The sequence below is a fragment of the Hemicordylus capensis genome, chromosome 4 (genome assembly GCF_027244095.1).
Source record: "Hemicordylus capensis ecotype Gifberg chromosome 4, rHemCap1.1.pri, whole genome shotgun sequence".
NCBI lineage: Eukaryota > Metazoa > Chordata > Lepidosauria > Squamata > Cordylidae > Hemicordylus > Hemicordylus capensis.
The window spans coordinates 270,631,738-270,653,187 of record NC_069660.1 but is presented as its reverse complement, the minus strand read 5'-3'; the positions used below and the strand labels follow the sequence as shown (position 1 = coordinate 270,653,187).

The following is a 21,450-nucleotide window of genomic DNA, read 5'->3' as shown; positions in this document are numbered from 1 at the left end:
CCAACTAAATGGTTGTGTTAAAGATTTCTGCTTTCCCCCCCACTCCCCACTTTTCTAGTCAAGTTTTCATACTTTACCATTGTCTGTACTGATGACTGACTTCCTTGCTTGTAGTTCAGGAAAGCATTCTATAGCTACACTTTAAAAAAAATGCAGTAGTGTTGTAATTTTGGTTGAATATTCATTACTACACATTTCTACGTGCATATAATAGTTTATCATGGCTTCTTTCTCCTCTTACCTGGAGAATATCTTTTTAAATTCACTTTTAAGGGTCTGTAAAAATGATGGTTCTCTACTACACTCACAATGAAAAGTGGGAACCTCAAGTTTCGTGACAGAAGTGTTGTTTCTTAATTTAATTAACATGCTTATGAGGGGACTAACACCCTTACAGATTCTTCCTAATTGTTGCTTTTGAATTCATTCTTAAATCCCAATAATTTTGTGCAGTAAATAGTTAAGGTTTTATTAAAGAGCAGTTGATCGTATCCTATATAGAAAAATATATGGTCAGCTGTTTAGAGTTGTAACAAGAGCTCTGTAGCAGTCTTTTGTCTGACAGTATCTATTCGGTTTGATACTTTCTCAAACACTAGAAAGGATTTCCTGCAATCCATAACATAGGAGCCTTATAGATGTTACTATTTAGCAGTTGTTGCAGAAAAATAATTTGTGACTATTCAGAGACCAAAAATATGTGCTTCACTGAAGCGTGGATCATACCTGCAGTTAACTCTAAAATGAATACCCGAGCTCTACAGATCTGATAACAGGTAAAATCCAAATGTCAAAGATTCATATTTAGTTGTTGTGATGGATATACAGGAGCATGAGTTACAATCAACTGCAAAAACTTCCCAATCTGCCCTTTTTGGCTGTCCATTTGGTACTGAAGATCAAATGTTACTGACAAAAGATAGATGGTCCAGACAATGGTTACAACCTAAAAGATATTAAATATACTTAGGTTTCATGGAAATTATTGATCTTAAGCATCCTTTTTTCTGGTCTACATTTTGAAATCCATTTATAAATGCAACTTATTATATATATAAATAGCCAAATGCTTCCAGGGTGGTTAGCAGATAAGAACATTAATTATTTCTAAAATAAAATAACATATTAAAATAGCAGGAATAATAATACCATTGTCACAGCAGCAGAGATTACTCATCTGATAAACAGGCAAATAGTGTATGACCTAGCATCAAGAGGAGGAGAGCTGGTCTTGTGGTAGTAAGCATGACTTGTCCCCATAGCTAAGCAAGGTCTGCCCTGGTTGCATCTGAATGGAAGACTTGATGTGTGAGCACTGCAAGATATTCCCCTCAGGGGATGAAGCCGCTCTGGGAAGAGCATGAAGGTTTCAAGTTCCCTCCCTGACTTCTCCAAGATAGGGCTGAGAGAGATTCCTGCCTGCAGCCTTGGAGAAGCTGCTGCCAGTCTGTGAAGACAATACTGAGCTCGATAGACCAATGGTCTGACTCAGTATATGGCAGTTTCCTATGTTCCTAAGAGGACAAGAGTAGGTACCAGGCAAGCACCTGGATTGTGTTTCAAAGGGGATGCTGCAGCCAAAAAGGACATAGGAACATAGGTCATACTAGCTCAGTATCGTCTTCACAGACTGGCAGTGGCTTCTCCAAGGTTGCAGGCAGGAATCTCTCTCAGCCCTATCTTGGAGAAGCCAGGGAGGGAACTTGAAACCTTCTGCTCTTCCCAGAGCGGAATCCCCTGAGGGGAATATCTTGCAGTGCTCACACATAAAGTGTCCCATTCAGATGCAACCAGGGCAGACCCTGCTTAGCTATGGGGAAAAGTCATGCTTGCTACCACAAGACCAGCTCTCCTCCCTTAGACACTTCTCTTTTTATGAGCACATTAAATCATTTGACTTTTAACCAACTAAACTTTGGTGGTTGGTACTAATTAATTGGCAGTAAAATGTCATTGAATAAGCTTGCATATTTTACTGATTAGTTTTTAATTTTTTTTTGTGCTAGAATGAGGAGGAGGAGAATGGAGAGACTGAATTCCTTTTGCCATACCATTCAACTCCTGGTTGCATATACTTGGTAGTTCTAGTTTCTGTGGATTACTCTAGAACAATACAAGGAGGGAAGTGAGTCAGTGGTTTCCAGTTCCCGTTCCAGTCTTGTAGGACACTATCTCTGTTCCCAGCTGCACTGGACTTAATTCCAGATCTCCTGTGTTTGGTTCAAGTCATGCCATGACTAGAACGCATATGGACTAATGCTGTCAGAGAAAGTAGGATGTGTACACTCGTGGTGGCAGCAATTGTAGGAACCACCTACTCGGGGAGTCAGTTCTAGAAACAATTTTCACTTGCCCAGAAAGCAGTGGGGAGAGAAGTTACCCTTCCAGTTCCCCACTCTGTTCTTCAAGTTCTCAGGGGCTGATCCCCCCCACCCCCCCGGGACTACCTCCTTGTGGTTGGTGAGTACTTGGTTGCTGACAAGAAAAACATTATGTACTAATTGAATAGAAACTTGGAGACCATTGCTAAAATGCAATTTGTATATGTGGCACAACATGCTTAGATCTGGCTATGGCAAATAATCTCTACCTACCTGCCCTAGGATGGTTGACAGATGAGGGGATGGATAATGAGGATGCTTGTTAAAAGGAGTGTGACTTCTCCATTTATCTGTTGTACTCCTCAGTCTGCGGCAGACAAACACTGGACGTTTAGTGTGACAAGGAGGCAGATAGCTGTTGTTTGCATATTTGCTTTCTGTGAACACTTCAGGTTTCCTCTCCACTCACTTGCTGGACGAGGGGAGAAATCTTATGAAAGGAATGGAGTTTCTTTCAAAATATTGTGTATTCCCAGTTGCTGTTAAGTTGGCAAGCTTAGTGATGTGAGAACTAGCACAATTCCATTGAGGTACATCATCCTCTGTGAGATGCGACCTTCTGGTACTGCAAATTACAGTTGCTATGCAACTGGCCCAACAAAGGGAGATTAATATATAACTTCCATAAGAGCAGGTAAGAGGTGAAAGAGCTATGCTGTGGAGGAAGTGGAATAAAATGATCCAGTTAGTTACATAAGCCATCTAAATATCAATTTATTTATAAAAGTAGATTACATAATTTGGTACAACTCTTTTTAAAAAAAATCTAATACAAACCAAGCCTTCATGTACTAGGAAGGTGACCTCTGTACTAAAATAAATCTTTTAACTTAAGCCTTACAGTACCATGGTATATAGCTACCCCCTGCCCCCACAGCTTGCTCACTCATCACTTAAAATCTTACTCTACCATAGTGAAGTCCCCATCCTCCTTTATGAAAGCTGTTTTTCCTCCACCTGTGACTTGGGCCTGTAGACACTGGGTCTTGGGTTTCTACCCAGTGTTGGGCAGTCTGTTACTTATTTGTTCTAGTATAGCTGATACTAGATACATGTTAAACATTCACGGAAATGCTTGAATAGTTAAGATGAATCATGCTTCTAAACATCTTATGTTACAAGCCTCTCTGGTCACTATAGCTGACTTGAAGAGTTAGCTACCGTAATAACATTTCAGTACTGCCAGTGCTCTAGTAGCTGCAGAAGTCACAGGAATCTTTCCAGTGCACATTTTCAATTAAGCTAGGCCCACTTGCTACAGCCTCTCCAGCTCATGAAATATTTTCAGTGTGGCTGTTGAAACTGAATAAGACTGCAGTAAAATCCTGAACCAAAAGTATGAGGATGGGGTGGTAGCTCAGGGGCAGAACATCTGCTTTGCATGCAGAAGGTGCCAGGTTCAATCCCTGGCATCTTGAGGTAGGGCTGGGAAAGATTCCTGCCTGAAAACTTGGAAATCTGCCACCACTAACCACCAGTTAGTAGTTTGCACAAACTGCGGTTTGAGCATTAGTTCAGCACCGAACCGGCTCTGTGCTGTGGGGAGGGGAACTGGGAGCAGGGGCTCTTAAGAAAAGAGGACAGCAGGTTTTTAACTGCTCTCTACTGCCCCATGCAGTTTCCTGCAAGGAAATACACCCCCCTCCCGCGGCATGAGCATGTATATGGTGTCCACACATGCGCGGGTGCCATTTGTGTGGTCAACACCACCATTCTGGCCACACAAATGTTGCCATGTGGGGGTACTTGGGCCAAGCGCTTGCTCTCCTCTTTCATAGAGCTCCTGCTCCTCTCCCCATGGTGCTGAGCTGGTGCTTGAACCACGATCTGTGCACACCTCTACTACCAGTCAGAATAATACTGGTGGTTTTGATCATATCACACCAGCGCTTCCTCAGCTGCACTGGTTCCCAGTCTGTTTCTGGGCCCAATTCAAAGTGCTCTGTTTTAACGGGCTTGGGACTGAGTTACCTGAGAGAGTCCCTTGCCCCATATAGATATACATAGATTTAGATACAACGTACTGCCATAATTTGATTCTCCTGATCTGTGGGAAGGGGAAACAGAAGAATCTCATTGAAAGTAATGTTTAATGGTGGAAAACTTCTTAATTAAAGTAGGTTGTGGTTTTTTGTATACTTGAATATAGGAAGAAAAGCTAAATATAATAATTGATTCACAAATGGCTGTGACAGTCATAACAATAAAGACCAATTTTGAGAAGAATTAAGGCAACTGCATTCCTTCTCCCACCCCAAACTTTGTTGTCCCGTGACGACAATCTTTGACTAATCATAGTGAATTGGACATAGTGTGTCCAGTTCATAATCAGATGTGAATTTGGACATAGTGTTTCCAAATCGCAATGTAAATGAATTGTTTTTTACATCCTTGCCCAACTCCGCAAAAGAGGGGATAAAATCCCAGCTGTCTACCTGCTGCAATACCAGTACTAATTGGCTTGTGGTTCTTCTGAGTCGCTCTGAAGGTCATCTGATGAAAACGCAGGGTTAAAAAAAATAAAACAATCTTCTTACAAGAAACAGTGGCGACCGGCGCGAGCAGCTTCCGTCCTTGGGAGGCCGATAGCGGCGAAAAAGGGCACTAGTCGGCATTGTTTCAAAAGACAAACAGAAGGCAGACTCTCCAAACCCTGCTCGGGCGTTCTACCTGGAGCGCAACGAGGCGCCGCTTCCGGACGCATGCGCTCTCTCCTCGGGCTGGCTGGAGCTCTCACGTGACCTAGGAGGAGGCGAGGGAGGGTGCCGGCGTTGCCGCCGCCGCCGCGCTGCGTCTCTTCCCGGTCCTGGCCTGGCCGGCGGCGCAGAGAGGAGGAGGGGTGGGGAGGCGGATCCATCATGGCGTCTATGCAGGTGAGCAGCCTGCGGCGGGGCTGAGGGAGCGCGTCTTCCCGTCCCCAGGTGGACCTCGGAGAGCGCAGGGAAGGGGCAGGGGGGAGAAGGAAGGAAGGAAGGAAGGAAGCGAGAAGGAGGAGGCGCTCCTGTCGGAGAGAGCGGCGGGGTTGGCGGTTGGAGCGGAGTCTCGTCTGCGCTGACCGCTGTGGATGCGGCTTGGAGGAAGCGGCGGTCGCCGCGGGTGGGGTGAGAAGAGGGGAGGGGGTCCGCTGTGGGAGGGACTTCCCCCCACCCCTGAGGTTGCGGCGAGGGAGCGAAGAGCTGGGAGAGACCCGGAGGGAGGCGGCTGCGGAGGGGAACCTGCTCCTCCTGGGCTAGCCGAGGAGGCGGGGGTGGGGGGGTGGGGGGCGGAGGAGGAAGGGTGAGGGAAAGGTCTCGCCCTGTGGTTGTGTGTGTGTGTGTGTGTGTGTGTGTGTGAGCGTGAGAACTGGAGGAGGAGAGAGGCTGAGAACGGCCGCGCCAGGTGGCAGCTGCGTTGCCTTGCCTTTTTCCTAGGTATGGGCTTGGGCTGCTTGGCCCTGGGCTGGGTGGCGGTGGACGTGAGGAGAGAGAGAGGCGAAGCAGCCTGCTTGCTGTGACAGGTCTGTTCAGCTGCTCAGGGGTGGCTTTCCCTCATTAATTCCTTTTTCCCTTCTCTGGAATGTGTTCTCCTTCTAAGTGGCCATTTGTCTTGTAGGGCTGAAAAAAGGATGGGGCGGGAGAGAAAGCGGAGTGTATGAGTTCCTAAGAAGAAAGGAGAAGGAAGAGGGTCACTCTGAAAGTCAGGAGGTTTCCAAAGTAGTTTAGTGGCCTTCTGCCCTCCTTATTTTATTTCACAAGTTAGTCATTTTATGACTCCTAGTGGGAGTGGCAGTGGACAGTACTGGGGCTGTTGCTGTTTTGCTTCTGGCTTTCTCCCATTTCTCTCTATTTTAGTCTGCTTCTCTAGAACTCAAACTGAGGATGAGCTTCGAACTAGGAAGTCCCCAGTTCAGATTTCATGTCCACCAAAAATTCTGTGAGCCCATTCCATGCTACTGGCCTACCTTACAGAATTGATCAGTGTCAAGTAATAGATTTAAGGATGGTGCTAGATAAACGCCAAATATTATGCCCAAACCCCTGCTAACTGGGCAAAAAGGCACCTTTTACCATGGTGATTCTCTTTATTTAGCAGGGGGAGAGTAACTGGCCCTATCCACCCCCAGCACAGTACCTGCAGTGACTGTTGCTGGTGTGTGTCTTATGTTTCTTTTTAGAATGTGAGCCCTTTGGGGACAGGGAGCCATCTTATTTGTTTGTTATTTCTCTTTGTAAACCGCCCTGAGCCATTTTTGGAAGGGCGGTATAGAAATTGAATTAATAATAATAATAATTATTATTATTATTATTATTTCAGTAGTATTTATCTTCTGCTTTCCCTAGAGTTCATTTGTTACAATGTGTCACACCTGTGAAGTAAAAGTTTGACTGTGTCAGAAAGTGTCATCCAGAAGAGTAGGCTCTTCCCTATGAAAGTCCATGTAGCATTTGATAGCTTTTAAGGTCAAACAGGGCAGACTGTTGCTTTTGAATCAAAACTAGAATTGCCTGTGTGTGTAACATCCTGGCATCAGTATTTAGAATTAAAGTTAAAATGTTAGATGTAACCTTAAACTAAATGCAAAAACAAGATAGTTATTGGGAGGAAAAATTGCCAAAGCTGAGTATCTGGAAATTTGCCAAGGATGTGATCAAGTTTTTTTTAATTATTTGGAGCAAGACTGAATACAATATTAACGACATACTATATCTAACGGATCCTAACAGAATGATAGACAGAAGTCTAAAGAACTTGTTTATCTCCAGTCTGAATTTCCAGTCTGGTTTTATTTAATGTAATGACTTCTCAGCTGACTTGAAAAATGAAACTGTAGGAGAATATTGCTTTTAAGATGTTTTGAAACTTGCAAAAAATGGAGCCAGTGTGGTGTAGTGGTTAGAGTGCTGGACTAGGACTGGGGAGACGCGAGTTCAAATCCCCATTCTGCCATGAAACTAGCTGGGTGACTCTGGGCCAGTCACTTCTCTCTCAGCCTAACCTACTTCACAGGGTTGTTGTGAAAGAGAAACTCAAGTATGTAGTACACCGCTCTGGGCTCCTTGGAGGAAGAGCGGGATATAGATGTTTTTTTTTTTTAAAAAGGCACAGAGTGCTCTTCTGCATTCTCTCTTTGCTCTGTCCCTGAGCAGCTTCTTCCAGCTGCTATAGTTCCCACATGGCAGAACAGGATTACTTGTTAGTGTCTCAGTTCTATGATACAAAAATACTTGCTACTTCTCAAAGGCCTTTCTGGACAAGATATTGTGTTACTGCTCTTCTAGTTCCTTGATCCGTTTTTTGGTAATTGGTGAAACCCGCGACAGCTCGAACTTTGTATTATAGATGCTATGATGCCAAAGGGTTATAAAGCCTATTGATAGTATGCTAGAGAGGTTCCTTATTCCCTAGACAACTTGATCAGAATTTATTAAGTATTGTTTGTTCCAATTTACATATATGTATAGCATTATGAAATACTCTTGATTATGTTGAGAGATTCCATTCAGTCTTCTTAGAGAAGAATATATAGAATGAAACATTCTAACAATTTTTTATTTGTCTTCTGCTAAATCTTGGCACCTCTTCCTGATTTTCCAGTATGTGTTGTAAACCTGAGCGGGAGTCCTATCACATCTTGTTTCTCTATAGCAGCTAGTACACAGCATTAGATACTTAGCTGTAACAAATTAGTCCAATTGGGAAACCTATGTAGAAAGACAAATACCATTTGGTATTTACAATATATTTATTACTACCATGTGTTCCATTCATAAATCACACTAAGCAAAGTAATGCTTTTTGAGGGCAAGATAAATCTAGCATTTAAATCTGTTTTATCATTTTTAAAGAGAAAGTGGGCCAGTTTGTGCAGTGGATTACTTTAGGTGTCAGTTCATTTGTACAAATCCCTGCTCTGCCTTGAATCTCACTGGAGGGCCTAGAGGAAATTATTCACTCTTTGTCTTAAGGTGTGTCATGCTGTTATCAGAAGTATATTGTGTTAAAAATCTTAACACAACCCTAAGCTGGATCAGCAAGAAAAAAGTGTTGAGGATAAGGTATAACCACACAGGGCTAGTACATTGCATAAAACAGCATTTGTATAGGAGTTTCAAGTGTTCAAAGCACTTAATTTTAATTAACTTGTAATTCTCACAACAACCCTGTGAGATAGGCAAGTGCTCTTCCCATATTGCAGCTGGAGAGAGGAGGCTGAGTGGGCATGGCTTGCTGGAGGCTACCAGATAAAAATACTTGTTCAATCTCAGCTACTCAGGTACAATATGGGCAATACCTTACAAGGTTGTTGTAAGGATTACAGCATGGCAATTAATGTGAAGTGCTTTGAATGCTCAAAAGTGCTATACAAATGCTAACTGATGCTGTTGTGCATACCATGTTATGTGATCATGTGTGGTCATGCCCTGTTCTCCGACGTGTACTTAGGTAATTTTGGAGCCTGGAACATACATTGTGACACACGTAGTATTTTTAACACTTGGCTTCTTGAGGGCACAAACAGCAAAGACAAGCAAAGAGCTCCTCTGCCTGTTCTTCACTGGTGTAGCTTAAAACCGGGCATATATATGGTTGCATTTGTTGCTGACAAAACATACTAATCATTGGTGTGTTTGCTTAGGCTTGTGAAACCAAATTAGGTTGTTGTTGAAGTTGACAGTCCAGACCTTACTGAAATAACTGTTGGCTGAGGTCATTGAAGCTTATGTCCTATGTGGGGACCCCAGCCCCAAAGTTTTCAGTTGTTTTATAAGATGACTTACAGAAAATGCATTGATTTAAAGGATTTTTTTTTCAATCACAGTAAGTGAGTGGTGTTTTTCATACACTCATTTCAAATCTCAACACCACACCACAATCTCAAACTGCTTTTTGAGCCTCTCCTACAAAAGTAGCTGGTAATGTGAAATGAGAAAGTAAGTATTTATTTCTAAGAGCTTATCCTCTTCAGTTACTGTAAAAATATAAAGATCAGAAGTTGGATTACAGAGATGTCCTCCTAAAGAGTAGCCATGTTAATCTGTAGCAGCAAGAAGCAATAAAGAGCTTTGTGTCGCTTTAAAAACTACCAGTCATTGTGGCATAACCTTATAGTCCACAAAAGTTTGTTTTAATACATTTGGTAGCCTTTAAGGTATCCCTTTGTTACTTTTACTCTCCTTCTGTCATTTTTGTATGGACAGTCTTTTTAGCTGCAGGACTCACATTTTCCTGCAGCTCTTCACTGGTGCTAGTCCTGAGGATGGTGCTAGTCCTGAGGATGGTGCTAGTCCTGAGGATGGTGCTAGTCCTGAGGATGGTGCTAGTCCTGAGGATGGTGCTAGTCCTGAGGATGGTGCTAGTCCTGAGGATGGTGTGACCACTGTAAAATTGTACCATCGTTCAGGGAGACTTTCTGTGGTGAGGATAGCCTTGCTCTGTGTTGGAGTGGGAGGTCTGCTCACCTCTTTAAATAATGGGGCTTTGTGGGAAAGCATAGCTTTATACTGGGTTTTTAAAAAAAGCAACTACATGAGTACTTATAATATGGACAAGGTCTTATGCTTTATTGAGATGTAGGGGAGCTCTTAAAACAAAACTATACAGTAATTGGGATTACTCATTGTACGTCATGATACATTTATGAATTGTTTCTAGGAGGTGCTCATCGCAGGTGCACAGAAACAGGATTGCCTCCAGTGGCAAATCCTTCTTTGCCTGAATGACTATAATTGAGGTTGCAGTGCCCCTGAGGGTCACTGTAGATTTAATAGAAAGCTTTCTTCAATCCCCAAACAGCATGCCAAGGCAGTCCAGAGAGTAGGATTCTTCAGCACATCTTCCATATCCCCATTCAACCCCCTCTTGGGCAAGTACTCAAGCTAGGTAACTTGACTGGGTAGGCCGTTAACTGACCGTTTTTGCAGTGGCAGCTGCTTCCTCTTGGGGCTGGGGGTGATGGAGGGGAGCAGGGAGCTAGGGGTAACCATAGGTGGAGTTAAGAGTAGGCAAGTCCTGAGACAAGTTAAAAAGAAGTGGAAGGGCAATCGCCAGCTCATGGTTTTCTCCAGACTGATCATAAATAGTTTACTTGTCTCAACCAAAATTGCCATCATTCATACAAGCACTTGGCAGCTGGCTATTTATTGCTAAACCTGCCCCTTGGTTGACTGCCCTTACAGTGGTTCATGGTGGGTGTCAGTGTGGAAAGTGGCAGTGCCCCTCCCCAAATCTCCGTGCCTCTTCTTCCCCGCAGTAGCTCCATCCTATAATCCAATGCCTTCTGAGGGTTTCATTGGGCTCCTACATTTTCTGAACTCCGCTTGCAGACCAAGTGCCCCCATTTTGCAAAAACTACAACCACATTTCACAAAAGATGGAACACCAACACAGTGTGCTCTCTCTAATAAAAATGGCTGGTTCCATGCAGCCCCATTCAAAAACTATGCTTTTTCCAGATGCTTCTGATTAGTACTCAGGTAAATCAATCATAGCTGAGGTTATCCTTATTGACTGAGGCTCCTGGAGGACTAGCCCACCTTGTGACAACAAACACAAATCTGATTATTTTATTTATTTATTTATTTATCAAATTTGTACACCGCCCCAAACTTTTGTCTCTGGGTGGTTAACAATAGCATAAAACCAGTTTAAAACATATACAAAAAAATTAAAACAATTTAAAAATTTAAAAATAAACCAGAGATTAAAACCTAAAAAAAATTAGGAAGCTGAGAAAGCCTGGGTGAAAAGATGGGTTTTCAGGTGTTATTTGAAAATTGCTGGAGTCCCCACCCATGGAACACCACCCTGATCAGAGTAAAAGACCAAATCAGGCATGCCTGCAATATGCGTTGGTCCAGAGACCACTTGTGATAGGCCCATAGTTGTCATGGCCGCTATAAATTCCTGAGCTACCCCGGACAGATTGGTCCCAAAATGAACATTAAAGTCCCCCAACACCAAGAGTCTGGGAGACTCCCAATGTGAGTTCCGCGACCAAGTTTGTGAGCTCAGTAGGGATTCTGCTGGGCAGCGGGGCGATCGGTACACCAACAGAAGACCCAATCTATCACTGGTCCCCAAACTCAAGTACACACATTCAGTATGGTCCGATACCCTAACAGGGACTCTGGTAAGGGAGATGTTATCTTTATAGACCACTAGTATGTTTGAGCCCGTTATAATAACGGGCGCTAGCCTTCCCCCCCCCCCTTAAGTCTTTTTCATCTCTTTTACTTTTTTTTTAACCTGTCTGTCTGCTTCTTTCTCTCTCTGTCTCTTCCTCTTTTTCTCTTTGTTTTGCTTTCCTGCACCATTTCCCCCCCTCTTCCCTCTCCCTTGTTCCTTTTTTGAAGTGCTGCCTCTACACTCTTCGCCGCCTCTGACTCCCAGCGGCTCTCGCAGCCGCTTTGCAGCTCCGTTCAACGTTGTGTAAAATGCTGTTTTGAAGTGCTGCCTCTACAGTCTTCGCGGCAGTCCTGGAGCCGGCGCCGCCTCTGACTTCCAGTGGCTCTCGTAGCCGCTTTCTTGCTCCCTCGCGTCGCCCGCTCTCCAGAGAGGAGAGAGGGTTGCCGACCTTTTCGTTCTCTGTGTCTGCTCTTCCTCCTCCTCCTCCTCGGGCTGGTGCACCTTCTCATTCTGCAACCCGAGCCCCCACTCCCGCCTGCGCTCTCTCCCTCCCTCGAGCCAGTTTTTGAGGAGAGAAGGAACTTTCTCTCCATCTTTTCCTCTCTCTCTCTGACGGAGAGGAAGGGGCAATGGCAAGGTATTCTTCAGCACCTCCTTGAACTCTCACTTGATCCTCTGCACCGCGATGTTGGCCATCTCCGCAGCGGGCTCCCACGACCCACACAACCCCCAGGGCGCTGCAGCCACCTCTCAGCCGAGCTGGGCCGAGCACCGCCACCCGTCACCACCACCCCCGCTGGTTAATCCCCGGCCCTTCCTAATCGACCCCTCCGCCGAGCATGCACGTTGTGACATGCGGAGCTTGCCCGGCCCTCCACTTCCTTGTTCCCTCCACTTCCTTGTTCCGCCAGGCCGGAAAGCAGCGACCTCTCTGGGGAACGGAAGGGAAGCTCGCCAGGCAGAGTCACAAACATGGCCGCCTGTTCCCTTTGTCCGTTTCTGACTCGGCCGTTCTGCGCATGCGCTCCGTGCATGCGTAGAATGGCCGAGGGAGGTACGGACACACGCTTGGTTGTCCACGGATGGACACCAAGACTTTTATTAGAGAGGATAGCCACTCCACCTCCCCGCCTACGTCCCCTCACCTTCTCCTCTGCATAATATCCTGGCGGGAAAAGCTGGGACCAAACTGGACCACCAGCCTCCCCGAACCAAGTCTTGGTAATATAATACACACCAGGTCAGCCCCTTCATCCATGATCAAATTATGGATGAGTTCAGATTTATTCTGGACCGACCTGACATGATGACAGAAAATAGGATCCTTACATGGTATGATGAAAGTGGATAGAGGAGTTTTCCTTCCCTCTTTCATAATGCTAGAAATGGTGGTCATCCAATGAAATTAGTTGGCAGTAAACAAAGAAAACAACTTCTTAAAATTAATTAAATTAAATTATAGAATTCACTGCTACAAGGCATGGTGTTCAAGATACAAGGCATGGTTTTAAAAGTGATTATACAAATTAATTGAGAGCAGGCTACTAGTCATGATGGTTATGTGGAACCTCCGTATTCAGAGGCAGTATGCCACTGAATACTACTTGCTGGGAAATAACAACTTGAGAAGGGCCATTAAATTCATGTTGTGCTTGTTGACCCCTACAGGATGCAGGATATTGGACTAGCAGCCCCTTGGTCCAACAGGGTTGCTTTTCTGTTAAGTAGGTATGTGTTCCCGGTTAAACAAACATAATGTATGTATGTTCCTTAAAATCCTCTAATGATAAGACTAGGAAGCAATAGCTTGAAAATATGAATGTACAAGAATTGCCTTTGCCAGTTGTTTTCAGTTAGTGGCTGTTGGTATTGCTACATTTTCTGCAGCAATAAATAAATATCAAACATCAGTCTAAATGGTGTGGAAACACTTGCTGTAATAAATTGCAGTTATGTTGTGCTTAGGTGATACATATGAACCTGCCAATGATAACAAAATTAAAGATCCTTTTCCATAATTAAAGGATTGTATTTGAAATGAACAGAATCCTTGGCAGGGTTCAGACAATTCAGCAAACCACCATTTTTCAGATTGTGGTCATGAGACTAAAGAGCTCTGAGCCTGTGGAATCACTCCTTGTTTTTCCCTGTTCTCCAGCTGTTACGGAGGCATCTTTGTTAATTAAATCAGTCCTTCATATAGTCTGAACCTGGTAAACGTAAAGTGTGCCATCAAGTTGATTTTAACTCCTGATGCCCACAGAGCCCTGTGGTTTTCTTTGGTAGAATGTAGGAGGGATTTACCATTGCCTCATCCCACGCAGTATGAGATGATGTGGTGGTTTAATTACAAACCAGCACACACACACACCGCGTCAATTGAGGAGAACTTTCATGCGTTTGTGGAAGCTTTCATGCACTGTAGTGCACTATGTTCCTAAGCTGCAACAAGAATCTCTGTAGTTTGTGGCAAAGTTTTATTTACTTTACTATGTATAGCTCTTCATTTCATCTAACCATATTGTGGTAATGGCTCAGATTTCATTGTTTCCTTCTGTTATTTCCTAGTATGAGTAGAATCAAGGGCAATGCCTATAAAGAATGCTTTCCTGCTGCTGGAAGCTTCCTGCTTTTTTCAGTGAAGCTGAAACATAAGGATATATGGAAGTTATACAAACTTGTATAAAATTTGGTTCCTCTGTATACTTCTAGATTTGTTACTCTTTTGCTGCATTTGTACTACTGTGTGTGATAAGACTGCATACTCTGTGTCTGAACTGTAAACATTTTCTCATGTATTATGGTGTGTGCATAACTCATTTGTTGGCTGTATTCAAAATGGCACTGAATTGCTAGGGGAAGATATCCTGATGCTTGATTTTTCATTTAGTGTTCATAGAGGAAAGATTGCTTTGTCCCAGTCACACTACACTTGCTTGCTAAATAAGGCTTCAGCCATATTTTTTTTTAAAATTACTGTATAAGACTAAGTGGGCCTTGGGGTTTTTTGTACAGCACCTAGAAATTTTAGGTTCTATTTACAGTGCCACAACAAATTATGTAAATACTGGTTTTCACCATCTGAGCAGCATTCATACAATTGATTACAAAACGGATATGGGGGGAAATCCAGAGATTATTGTCCCATATTAATTTCATAAAATGAATTATACAACACGTTAGTAGCACAAGAGGTAACCCTAGTCATTAATATTTGTGAAGGTATACTATAAAAGTACTGAATTGTTGAGGTGTCTTTAGGGACAGATTAGACAAATTTCATTTTAACCTAAATCACGGATGTTTAATAAATGGCCATTCAGACTGCTTTGTACAATCTAAACTTTTAGTAGAATCCTTTGGCAAAAGTTTATATATTAAATTTTTATAATCTTCATGTGGCAAATATATACATGCATTTTGAAGACAGTCCATCTGAGGCACAGAAAATGCGGATCAAACAGCCACATTACCAGATATTGACCAGGACCAAAGTGGTACTTAAAGCACACTCAAGCCCTTAGACATGCCCAGAAGGGTGTTTTTTCTTTGAATATTGGTTCACCTTGTCATAACACAATAAACAACTCTGTTTCTAAGAAGGTTACTTACCCATATGGCGTGGTAACTGCTACAGTGGCAGCTAAAGGAACTTGGCTGCTTGATGTGAGACACAAACTCCCACCCTTCACTTTTGGCTGGAGTCCACAGATGGCACCCCACCTCTTTCCCCTTACCAGTCTCCTTCCTCCCACCCTGCCTGCTCACCTATCCCCTGCTGCTTTTACCGTAGCAGAGTGCTTCTGTGCTACTTCGCCTGCTTGGGTCTGTCTGCAGCCACCACTGCTCCAACAGCACTGATCATCTCACCTGCCCATATATCGCTTGCTGTACAGTCTCCCCCACACTGTGTTTATTGCCTCTGTCTTTCCCACTGAAGCATTCCACAGAAGAGTCTTCCTGAAAAGAAACAAGAAGTTCTCATAAGAACTAATCTGCCTACTTTCCTTTCACTGTAATCTTAATTGATAATTACTGTCTTCCGCTTCAGACATTCACACATCAACCATCTTGAGTTGGGATTGATGGCATCATTACAAGCTATGCCATTGAGGTGGCCCTATGTCTCCCTACAACTGTATTAACTTTGATCTGAATCAGTTTTCACTTGTACCTCAAACAGTCATGTGCAACTCATCTTGAATCAGGGTAGCTGACATTACAAACTACACCATTGAGGTGTCCCTTTGTTTCGCTATAGCAGTAGCAAATTTGGCTGAAATTGGTTGGTGGTTCACAAGTTAACCCACTTGTGCCTCAAATGGTCACAGGTCTGCCATCTTGAATCGGGGTGGATTAGATTACAAACTAAACCATTGAGGTGTGTCTATGTGTCCCTACAGCTGTACCCAATTTGGTTCATATTATCCAGGCATTGAGAAGTCAATAAGGACACATGGACACACACTGAATGGTGAGAGCTCTCATAAGCTTACTTTCCTTAAAGTAGGTGAAAAAAGCTTAGGGCACTCGAAGGAAAGGATTTTTCTATGGCAGGCCTGCTCAACTTAGGCTCCCCAGCTGTTTGGACTACAACTCCCATAATACCCAGCCACAGTGGCCAATAGCCAGGGATTATGGGAATTGTAGGCCAATGTCTGCAGGAGGGCCAAAGTTGAGCAGCCCTGTTCTATGGGATGCTTAAATGAAGATAGTGCAGCAAGAGAATGACCCAGTTAGTGCTACTGGAGCAGCAGCAATGATAGACAGATGCTCAGACAGTGAAGCAGCAGTAGGGATGCTGATACAGTAAGAGTGGTGGTGGGCAGGCAGAGCGCATCCTGGGAGACGGAGGCCAGCAAGGGGAAAGAGGGCAGTGTCTTCGGGCTTGGGGCAGGGAAAGAGGAGGGAAGAGGGTGCTAAGTGGAAAGGAGGGGGCTCCACTATGTTTACAAATTATAAGGCACTTCCTTGTTTTAGGAAGCTGGCTTATCACTTTAAGTACTACTGCTGTGATTTAACTTTTTTTTTCCAAATCAGTATGTGAAATGTGTAGTACCAAACTTTTGGTTGCCTGTGCTAGCAGAAGGGAACTTGTCATACTTCTCATATTGCCAGAAATTGCTTCCAGAAATTGAAATGTCACAGAAGATGCAAAATTAAAGCTCTCTGGCTCATAAATAATGTAACTTGTCATTTGAGTTTTTTGTTTTACATAATGAACATTATTACACACTTCAAATTTTTGTTTGAAAAACTTATTTGGCAATATTGTGTTGTTCAGTAGTGCTAAATACTAAGAAGAAATCTATGCTTCATGAAATATTTAAAATGCTCTTTTTTTAGAAGAGACTACAGAAAGAGCTATTGGCTTTACAGAATGATCCACCACCAGGAATGACCTTGAATGAAAAGAGCGTACAAAATTCAATTACACAGTGAGTGTATCTTTATTGTTATCATTTCTGTTATAGCTGAAATTGAAAATGAGTCATCACATTTTTCTTGTTTACATTTTGTAAACATAGCTATGCATATACATTAATGATGGCTAACACCCAGACAAACCCTGTGCCTACATGCTAGCATTTTGTTCCCCCATCGTGAGGGGTGATTTTAGACAACCTTCCCTTCTCTCTGCAGCCACTTCTGTCTCTTGATACTGTGTCCCTGAGGGTTGGGGGACCCTTGGAGATAGTGGGTTTTGTGTGGTACAAGTGACTGCCAAAAATTGCCCGTCAGTACAGGCATATTAGCTGATATACACCAGTAGGCATAGGGTACTAATAAGATTTCGTATGGGACTTGTACAATCAGGAGGTGGGCATCTGTTCTTTTTCATAAGCTCCTGTCTGGACATAGAACTGCAGAAATTCTGTACTTAAAAATTAAGAATTTTCTGCTTTTCTCTCCATTTAGAGCTGTTTGGTCTGACTGGAGTCACAGGCGGATATTCTGACTAATGAAGCATGCATACTTTGAGGGACTGTGGAAGCATAATGGAAGCCTTCATGTAACTTCACCATTCCCTGCCACACAAGCTCTGTTGTGCAAGAGCCATTAGCGTTCCAAGCAACGAAACGGGATCTGCAAGATCGCACCCTCAGCTATGTGTTTCTAATCTCGTGAAGTCCTTTTGGAAATGGGGAACCACTTGAAATTCTAGTGGTTCTTGTACAACAGCACACGGGGCAATGGGGAAAGTTGTGCAAGGGCTCCCATCATTCCCCCACAGTTCCTTGAAATATGCTTGCTTCATTAGGATGTCAGCCAGTACCTGTAATTAGAAGAGGGAGTTATTTCTTTTTGTTGGTTCATCCTTTCATGTGAGCTACTGAAATAATTGTACAAATTAAAGGGGAGAAACCCCTAAACAGATTGTATTATGTTATAGAAATTCTGTCTGAAGCTTTCATCGTTGTTGACTTGGTTGGTGCTATGGACACAGTTTTCACTACTGTGTGCATAGTTTACACCACTGGATTAGGAACTGACTGGCAGTGCTGTGGGCATTGAGTGATTTAGGTATAAACGTTGCTCACTTAGGGATTTATTTGAAATATTTCTATAATGCCTTTCAAAAAATACCATTTTAACTTGAGTGGTTTTCAGAAGTTCAGTGTGGTGGTGCAAATATGATAATGTGATTTAAGATGGCCATCTGTACTTCTGTAGAAAAGACTGGAGGGTGGCTTTGGTAGATTAAAGTATTAAGAACTTCTCAGTCTTCTCTTCAGATAAAACCAAACCAGTCTTTGGGTATGGCATAATTAAATATTGCTTGTTGTAACATTCAACTTTCTTGAAGAAAGTTGAGTTCTCATTGTTTTGAATCATGGAATTCCCCCCCCCCCCAAAGTAAAACAAGATGAGGATTAGAAAGTAACATTCCCATCTAACTTTTAAAATGGTTTTAGGTAAAAAGTGTTGGTTTTTCAATAGTCCCCTTCCTTAAAACTCTGCTCTTTAGCTGGCTGGGTGAAAGTTTGAGTGGAATGCAGGCAGAGAATAAAATGGAGCCAAAGCTCTGAGGAAAGTCGTGGTAGGGAACCACGTTGCTGGTCTGCTGCTGTTGTAGTGGCAGTATTGTAGTGCCCCAGTCTACTTTTGCCTACTTGTTTGCCCAGTCTCCACCAGAATGGCTCCCTGTTTAGTGTAGCACAATGAGGCAGAGGCAAGATAAAATGTGCTCAGAGCCACCCCACTCTTCCCCTTCTACATGTGTAGGCATATTTTATTTATTTTGGGCTCCATCCTGTTTTCTGAGCCCAGAGCCGTGTACTGCATACTTAAGTTTCTCCTAACAACAACCCTGTGAAGTAAGTTAGGCTGAGAAGTGACTGGCCCAGAGTCACCCAGCAAGTATCATCGCTGAATGGGGTTTGAACTCGGGTCTCCCCAGTCCTAGTCCCAGCACTCTAACCTGACTGGTAGTTGACAGTCAGCAGCTGGTACTTGAGGCCATTTCCAATCAGAGCAAACTCAATCTTACTCACTGTTAGTGAACTAGACACCATTTTTAGTCTGCGCCTTTGCTTCTTAAACAAACAATATGGCAAAAATAAAATGAATAGAAATAAGATACCTGGTAGTGCAGTGCCTCCTGCCCAATGTAATGTAATTTGAGAACAAGATCACCAGGTATGTGACATTGCTACATAGCCATATTTTTTAATGCAAGTGCCTAATACCAATAGTGTAAAATGTGACTTCAGGAAGGGTGATGGGATGTTCATTGGGTTCTTTGTAAAATGATGCTGTGGGCTTGGTTCCTAGTGATGCCTTGCTACATCTAGCACTCAGGGAAGTTCCAAGAAATAGACCGGGAGCAACAGATACAGCACCAAGTTGGTCAATGGTGGCTGAACATTGGACAGCATCCAGAAGTGGCATTCTGTTCATGCAAAAGGGGAAGGGGCCATTTTTGCCAATTCACTTTTTCCTCTGCAGCCTCTTGAGAGTTGCAGGAGCCTCAGGGACATTTTCAGGGGCACAGAAGAATGCAGAGAAAAGTGGGGACCAGCAAGTACTTGTTGGGATGCTATCTGCTGCTTATGTAAAAGACAAATACTGAGAAGTTATTCACTATTTTCTCTCTAGATAAAATCACAATAATTAATTAATTAAAGTGATATACTCCAAACTTCTGTCTCTGGGCAGTTTATATCAACATAAAACAAATTTAAACAGGAATTAAGACATTAAGACAATTTAATACCACAAATCTAGTTAAAAGCTTGGGTGAATAAATGTGTCTTTAGAGACTTTTAAAAAGTTGTCAGAGATGGGAATGCTCTTATTTCAGCATGGAGCGCATTCCAGAATCTTGGAGTGGCAACAGAGAAGGCTCTTTTTTTGTGTAGCCACAAGACAAGCTGGTGGCAACTGCAGACGAACCTCTCCAGATGATCTCAAAGGCGATGAGGCTCATAGTGAAGATGTTTTCTTAAATACCCTGGACCTAAGATGTTTAGGGCTTTATAGGTTTATAACAGTACCTTGTATTTTTCCTGGAAACGTATTGGTAGCCAGTGTAGTTCTTTTTAATATAGGAGTAGTATGGTCACTTTGAGATGACCCGACAACCAACCTTGGCTGCTACATTTTGTACTAACTGCAGTTTCTGGACTATATACAAATGCAGCTCTACATATAGGGCATTGCAGTAGACAAGTTTAGTGTTTACCTGCGTATGTGACTGTTCTGAGGTTGTTTATCTCAAGAAACAGTTGCAGCTGGTGTATCAGCCAAAGATGATAGAAAGCACCTCTTGCCACTACCCCAACCTGAGACACCAGGGAGAGGTTTGAATCCAGAAGCATACCAGACTGTGTACCTGTTCCTTCTGGGGAAATGTGATCCCATCCAGAACTGGTAGATCAAAATTGTCTCCTGAGTTCCGACCCCGCACAATAAGTAGCCATGTGGTTTTCTTTGGTTGAATACAGGAGGCGTTTACCATTGACATCTTCTACGCAGTATGAGATGATGCCTTTCAGCATCTCCCTATATCACTGCTGCCCGACATAGGTGTTTCCCATACCAGTGGGGATTCGAAACAGCAACTTCTTGCTCCCTAGGCAAGTTACTTCCCTGCTGCGCCATTAGGTGGCTGCACAATAAGTACCTCCATCTTATTTGGATTCAGTCGGTTTGTTATTCCTCATCACACCCATCATTGCCTTCAGGCAGGCATTTAGGGAGGTTAAGCCTTCTGACGATGTTGTCATGGAGAAATAGATTTGGGTGCACCCTGCACCAAATCTCCTGATGATCTCTCCTAGCAGTTTCATGTAGACTATCTGAACCTGCACAGGGCATCAGTGTGCTAGTGCGCTCGGCCTCCCCCACCCGCTTGCCCCTTGCTGTTTCCTCGCCCTCCCGCTGCTCAGCCGTTTCTCCCCCTGCCACCCACTTGCCGCTCGGCCTTCCTTTTTCCCATGCCACCCGGCCTTCCCTCTATCACTGGAACTCTTCGTGAGACGAGATCCAAAAGGACCAACAGAATCTCACTCCCGCTGTCAGTTCCCCATTGGAGATCATCCATCAGGCTAACCAAGGAAGTCTCCACCCCATAGCCCTCGTGGAAGTAAGTTTGAAATGGGTTTAGACAATCAGTTTCATCGAAGACCGCCTGGTGTCACACCGTCGATCTCAGATAGCGAGGAGGAAGGGGAAGCTGACAGCCTTTCAGCCGATGCAGGGGTGCCTGAGGGGCAGAGCCCAGCTGTCAGTTCCCAAGAGATGGCTGAGGAAGGTCCGGCTGATGAGTCAGAGCAGGCACAGCAGTCAGAGGCAGCAGAGACAGTGATGGACAGACTAGAAGATGAGCTGTGCAGGCAACCCCCACTGACTCCACAGCAACGGCATGTCACAAGGCAGAGAGCACAGCTGGAAACTATCAGGAGGAGTAAATGCCTCTTGCAGAGGGCTGATAAGCCTTGAATCCCTGCCAGCTGAGAGT

At 43.7% G+C, this 21,450-nt stretch overlaps 1 protein-coding gene and 1 long non-coding RNA gene across 8 annotated transcripts in view; one reads left to right on the top strand and one right to left on the bottom strand.

Annotated features, from left to right (window-relative positions):
* Nucleotides 1–48: 48 nt before the first annotated feature.
* LOC128323444 (uncharacterized) lies at nucleotides 49–5,596 on the bottom strand. Of its 2 annotated transcripts, none has more exons than XR_008306266.1 (3): nucleotides 4,817–5,596; nucleotides 2,595–3,036; nucleotides 49–139 (listed from the first exon to the last, which is right to left on the bottom strand). It is a non-coding gene; the product is annotated as an uncharacterized LOC128323444 (long non-coding RNA). The 2 variants fall into 2 exon arrangements; XR_008306265.1 differs by lacking the exon at nucleotides 49–139 and adding an exon at nucleotides 297–946.
* The window catches only part of UBE2W (ubiquitin conjugating enzyme E2 W), a 32,510-nt gene continuing 16,089 nt past the window's right edge, over nucleotides 5,030–21,450 (top strand). The window contains exons 1-3 of one of the 6 annotated variants that reach the window (XM_053246582.1): nucleotides 5,030–5,254; nucleotides 13,155–13,214; nucleotides 16,833–16,924. In XM_053246582.1, coding sequence (XP_053102557.1) covers nucleotides 16,884–16,924 — 41 coding nt within the window. In that variant the 5' untranslated portion in view covers nucleotides 5,030–5,254; nucleotides 13,155–13,214; nucleotides 16,833–16,883. Of the gene's footprint in view, nucleotides 5,255–5,333; nucleotides 5,483–5,687; nucleotides 5,792–5,857; nucleotides 5,878–13,154; nucleotides 13,215–16,832; nucleotides 16,925–21,450 lie in introns of those variants that run through there. The other 5 variants (XM_053246583.1, XM_053246581.1, XM_053246585.1 and 2 more) reach the window with 5 other exon arrangements.